The sequence below is a fragment of the Rutidosis leptorrhynchoides genome, chromosome 11 (assembly GCF_046630445.1).
Source record: "Rutidosis leptorrhynchoides isolate AG116_Rl617_1_P2 chromosome 11, CSIRO_AGI_Rlap_v1, whole genome shotgun sequence".
NCBI lineage: Eukaryota > Viridiplantae > Streptophyta > Magnoliopsida > Asterales > Asteraceae > Rutidosis > Rutidosis leptorrhynchoides.
This window is the reverse complement of record NC_092343.1, coordinates 160430627-160436883: the sequence shown is the minus strand read 5'-3', so window position 1 is coordinate 160436883 and position 6257 is coordinate 160430627. Positions and strand designations below refer to the sequence as shown.

Here is a 6257-nt window from a genome sequence, read left to right as displayed (position 1 = left end):
ACTATTAACAACACTATCCGTACACTTTTATTTCATGCTTGTCTTCCTCCTACATATTAGGCGAAGGCTCTCCATATGTCCACCCATCTACTCAACATCCTACCATCTTCGACCATTCAAAATGACACCCATCATTATCGCCTTTCCCCCACCTAACCACTCCCCATAAACTCGCCTAACGATCCACACCATGTATATTCCTCGATTATCCGTCAAACCATCGTGGTTTCTGTTGTCTTAACATATCCAATCATAAAATCATCATCTCTCGTCAGGTCGTATTTAACGAAACTGTTTTCCCTTTTGGCTCGATTACTCCAACTAACTCTCCATCATATGACTTTTTAGAAGATCCTTCCCCTTCATTACGTCCAGCATTTCAGCCTGTCTCTCCAGTTCTGTCCTCGAACGCGGCCTCCTCATCACAGAGTGACACACCTCCACTTACCTCCACTACAAATTCCCCTACCATACCTCCAGCCACCTCACCATCTCCGACACCTTCTAACACCCATGATCACTCGTGGCAAACATGGGATAACTAAACCCATAACCCGACTTAACTTACATACTACTACCTCACCATCAGTGGCCAGTCTTACTTACAAGCTCTTAAGGACCCTCACTGGCACAAAGCCATGGATGAGGAATATCATGCTCTTATTTCTAATGGCACTTGGGTACTTCTTTCATGCCCTCCCGGGGCTAATGTGGTCTGATGTATGTGGTTATTTAAGCAGAAGTTTAATGCTGATGGTTCCATGGCTCGTTACAAAGCCAGGTTAGTTGCTAATGGAAAGAGCCAGCAGATTGGCATTGATTGTGATGGGACTTTCAGTCCGGTTGTCAAACCGGCCACCATTTGTACTGTGTTAAGTTTGGCTGTCTCCCGACACTGGCCCATTCATTAGCTTGATGTAAAGAATGCTTTTCTTCATGGTGACTTACTAGAGACTGTTTACATGCATCAACCACCTAGATACCGAGATACTAGATTTCCTGACTATGTTTACCACTTGCAGCGCTATTTATATGGCCTGAAACAGGCACCACACGCTAGGTACTAGCGGTTTGTTGATTTTGTTCTAACACAGGGTTTTCAGCAGAGTCGATGTGACTCGTCTTTATTTGTATATCATCACGGGTCCTCTACATCATACCTTCTTCTATATGTTGATGACATTATTCTTACTGCATCGTCCACTTCGCTGCTACAGACCATCATTGGTCAGCTTAGTAGAGAGTTTTCTATGACTGATTTAGGGGACCTTAACTATTTTCTTGGCATTTCAGCCACTTGCAGCTCTACAGGCATGTTTCTTTCTCGGAAGAATTATTCTATATACATCTTAAAACGTGTAGATATGGTACATGGCAAACCTTGTCGCACGCCTACCGACACAATGTCCAAATTAGACGACACCGGTCCACCTAATGCTGATCCCACCTTGTATAGGAGTTTTGCAGGTGCTCTTCAGTATCTCACGTTCACTCGACCTGACATATCCTATGTTGTTCAACAGATTTGTCTTTTCATGCATGACCCACGGGAGCCACATTTTCTTGCTCTAAAATGCATTTTGCGCTACCTTCATGGCACACTTGATCATGGGTTACAGATACATGTCTCATCCACAGATGGCCTTGTTGCATATTCTGATGCTGATTGGGATGGGTGCCCCACGACACATCGCTCCACATCTGGCTATTGTGTTTTCCTTTGTGACAATCTATTATCATGGTCCTCGAAGCATCATGAGGTTATCTCGAGATCTAGTGCCGAGGCTGAATATCAGGGTGTAGCCAATGTTGTTGTTGAAACATGCTGTAATGTCCCAATCGGCTGAACAAATAACAAACATATAATTTGGAAACAAAATCAACACCAAAGCCAAAAGGCTATTCTTATTTCAAGTGAAAGATAATGATAAAAAAAAAACTGAGTTCCAGGGGAACAAAAAGCCCTGCTTAAATAAGAGGAAATAACATATTACATAGACTTATCAAATTCGAGTATTACTTCTTTTATTAAATAGACTTATCAAATTCCAGTATTACTTCTTTAGCTTCTGCCCTTCTTTTTCTTTCTGGATCCATCTTCAATTCCCACCAAATAATCAAATAAAGCTGTGGGCTGGTTTGCGAGTTGGGCTGGATCTACATCATCCTCCTCTTCTTCAGAAAGACTCGACCTCGAGTCTAGATCATCAACACTATCACCCTGGTACGGTGACAAGTCAGCAACATTAAAAGTTCCCGATACATTGTAGTGACCAGGTAGTTCGATCTAGTACGCATTGTCATTGATACGATCCAAAACTCGAAAGGGACCATAAGCTCTAGGCTTGAGTTTACCAAATCTTCCGGCAGGGAAACGCTCCTTCCTCAAATGTATCCAAACTAAATCTCCCACTTCATATACAACCCGTTTCCTGTGTTTGTTGGCTTGTGCTTGCTACACATTATTTTCCTGAATAATACAATCCTGAACTTGTTGATGCAAGGATTTAATTTTCTCAGCTTGAGCATATCCCTCACTTTGATCAGAATTAGAAACAGGTCCTGGTAATAAGTCAAGTGGAGTCAAAGGGTTGCTACCATACATGACTTCAAAGGGGCTTTTACCTGTTGTCCGGTTAACTGAGCTATTAAAAGTGAATTCTGCTTGAGCCAAAGTTAAGTCCCACTGTTTAGGGTGTTCCCCCACCAAACTTCGCATCCGATTTCCCAAGCTCCTGTTGACAACTTCGGTTTGACCATCCGTTTGTGGATGGTGTGAACTACTAAAGTGTAGCTTGGAACCCATACGCGTCCATAAAGTCCTCCAAAAATGACTGATAAATTTCACATCACGGTCGGATGTTAATGTTTTCGGAATTCCATGCAACTTAACTATCTCTGTGAAATACAAATGGGCGACCTGACTAGCATCAAATGTCTTCGCACATAACTGAATCTTTATGTTGTTGGGTCCGAGGTAACCCAAGCACAAAATCTAAACTAACATCCTCCCATGGAGCATGTGGTACAGGTAAAGGCATATATAACCCGGCATTACTCCCATGCGTTTTCGCGATATGACAAACTCGACATCTAACGACCACTCGATGAACATCATGAACCATACGTGGCCAGTAAAAACGGTTTGTAATTAAAGACAAAGTCTTTCTCATTCCAAAATGGCCAGCAAGGCCCCCACCATGGCTTTCCACAATGATAGCATCATGTAAGGAACTATGTGGAATACATAAACGCATATCTCGAAAAAGAAACCCATCATAGATATAAAAAAGAGAGAAAGTTCCATGCGAGCATTTGGACCATATATCTTTAAAATCTGGATCGTCCCTGTACAAAGACTTCCATGTATCAAACCCTCGCACATGGTGTTGCATTGTTGACAATAACGCATGTCTTCGACTAAGGGCATCAGCTACTTGGTTTTGCGCCCCTACTTTATGCTTAATCACAAACGAATAGGCTTGCAATATTTCTACCCACTTCGCATGTCGAGGACTTAGTTTATGTTGGCCTTGAATGTACTTTAAAGACTCATGATCCAAGTACAATATGAATTCAGCGGGTAACAAGTAATGTCGCCAAGTCTCTAGCGTGCAGACAATGGCATAAAACTCGCGATCATAAGTGGAGTATTTACGCCTCACTTCGTTTAGCTTCTCACTAAAATAAGCCATCGGTCGCTTATTTTGGCTCAAGACACCACCGATTCCAACACCCGATGCATCACACTCAACCTAGAAAATGTAAGAAAAATTAGGTAATGCTAGGACAGTTACCTTAGCCTTTAAGTCATTAAATGCATTGGTGGCGTCAATAGACCACGAGAACTTCCCAGCCTTCATACATTCGGTAACGAGAGTAATAATCATGCTAAAGTTTTTTATAAATCTCCGATAAAAAGAGGCAAGCCCGTGGAAGCTCCGAATGTCATGGAGATTCGTTGGTATCGGCCAATCAAGAATGGCGTTAATCTTGGCCGGGTCCATCCTGATACCACCTCCCGAAATGATGTACCCTAAAAAGGTAATTTCTGATGCAAGAAAGTGACACTTCTTAGCATTAGCATATAGCCTCTGATCATGCAAAACGGTGAACACCTGGCGTAAGTGTGTGAGATGTTCATCCACGGTGAGACTGAATACCAAAATGTCATCAAAATATACGACTACAAACTTCCTGATAAAATCTTTAAACACTTGATTCATCAGGCGCATGAACGTGGTCGGCACGTTCGAAAGCCCGAATGGCATCACCATCCACTCGTATAATCCATCACGTGTTTTAAAAGCGGTTTTCCACTCATCTCCTGGTCGCATGCGAATCTGGTGGTAACCACTTCTCAAGTCAATTTTAGAAAAAACTTTTGCGCCATACAACTGATACAATAAGTCATCAAAACGTGGAATAGGAAAACGATATTTTATGATGATTTTGTTAACCGCACGACTATCAATACACATGCGGAAGGTGCCTCCATGTTTCGGCACTAACAATGCAGGGACCGCACATGGACTCTTGTTCTCTCGTATGAGACCCTTTTCTAACAACTCTGTTACTTGTCATTGCAACTCCTCAAACTCGGTGGGATTCATTCGATAAGCGGGTTTATTAGGAATGGTAGATCCCGGTATAAAGTCTATACAGTGGTGGATATCACGCATCAACGGTAGCCCAGGAGGGATCTCATTTGGAAAAACATTTGAGAATTCTTCCATAAGGGGTACTACTTCATCAGGTATGTCATTCACTACAGAATTCTCTTCTGTAATAACTAGCATGAATACTATAGATGTAGTTTTTCTCGCTGCCATAATATCAGATCTATTTAGGAAAAGGTTGGGTTTTTTTGTTGACTTTTGTCGGGTGTCAAGTGGTGCTAAAGTAACGTGAACCCCGTCCTTGTAAAAAGAATACGTGTTGCGGTATCCATCATGCTTGGTCTTCCTGTCAAACTGCCACGGACATCCCAACAGAATGTGGCAAGCATTCATCGGGATAACCTCGCACCACACCTCATCACTATATTTTCTCCCAATCAAAAACTGTACTAAACACCTTTTATTAATGGTTACATGGTTTCCTTTTTTCAGCCAAGTCAATTTGTACGGTTCTGGGTGGTCTCCAGCCTTCGATCCCAGTTTGTCAACCATCTCAGTTGAAACCACGTTCTCGCAGCTCCCCCATCAATAATCATACTACAGACTTTCCCTTTCGCCGTTACCTGCGTGTGAAAAATATTATTCCTTAACCAAGAGTAATCATCGGTATTGTGAACAACAGATGTACTGAGAGCCCGTCGAATCACTAGTAACTCTCCTTTATCTGGGTAGACTACTTCACTTTCTTCGTACTGAGGAGTTGTTGTGTTCTCATAATCCTCTTCTGTATCATAAACTGGAGCAGATGAATCATCCCAAAGGGTAACAATGCACTGATTTGGGCACTCACGAAGTGACCCAATCCTTGACACTTAAAACACCTGGGAGCTCGAATGTTACCTCCTTGTGTTGACACTTTTACGGATTGTTCCCCTTTCCTTTATCAATCACGATAGGGTTTGGTTTCGGGTTGATATTGCCACGTCCAAATGTCATATTTGATTTACCCTTACTTTGTTGTTTTTCCACCTTGAGTGCCAACCTACAAACATCTTCATACGTCAAATAAGGCCGTAGACTTACCACATCAGCAATTTCTGGTTTGAGAGTTCCTAAAAACCGAGCTATGATTTGTTCCTCCTCCTCGATAACATCACATCGCATGCGCAATTTATCAAATTCATGTATTAACTCTTCAACACTCAACGAACGCTGTTGTAAATTGTGGTAGTCAAGAAAAGATTCTTGCATATGGTTTGCGGGCAAGAACTTTCGCCTCAACAATTTCTTCATCTTGTCCCATGTCTCCACTTTAGATTTTCGAGCCAGATTTCGCTGTTTTTTTTGTATGATCCCACCACAAGGATGCATGTTTCCGGAGCTTAATGGCTACCAACTTAACCTTCAAATGTTCTGGAATATCTTTGATGTCGAAAACTCTTTCTACCGTGCTCAACCAGTCTAGAAAGTCGTTTGGATGAACTGTCCCCGAAAATTCTGGGATCTCCACTTTCATGCCAATATTGCGCAAAGGATCTTCTTGGTACCCTCTGTGAAAACCCCTCAGAATGTTAGCAAACGGATTCGCTTCCTCGGACGGTTGGTATGTTTGATCAGACTCACTCTCTTCATACTCAT

General features: G+C 42.2%; 1 protein-coding gene across 1 annotated transcript; it reads left to right on the top strand.

The window, feature by feature from the left end:
- Positions 1 to 638: 638 nt before the first annotated feature.
- Positions 639 to 1847, top strand: LOC139875144 (uncharacterized mitochondrial protein AtMg00810-like). Its single transcript, XM_071862506.1, has 3 exons — positions 639 to 680; positions 741 to 842; positions 1095 to 1847. The coding sequence occupies exons 1-3, from the start codon at positions 639 to 641 to the stop codon at positions 1845 to 1847; spliced, it is 897 nt and encodes a 298-aa protein (XP_071718607.1).
- Positions 1848 to 6257: the final 4410 nt, after the last annotated feature.

Excerpts from the sequence above, each read along its gene's own strand:
- LOC139875144 (XM_071862506.1), top strand. The coding sequence starts at position 639 with ATGGATGAGGAATATCATGCTCTTATTTCTAATGGCACTTGG. Across the intron at positions 681-740 it reads TTATTTCTAATGGCACTTGG|AAGTTTAATGCTGATGGTTC; the intron begins GTACTTCTTTCA and ends TTATTTAAGCAG. Across the intron at positions 843-1,094 it reads GTGATGGGACTTTCAGTCCG|GGTTTTCAGCAGAGTCGATG; the intron begins GTTGTCAAACCG and ends GTTCTAACACAG.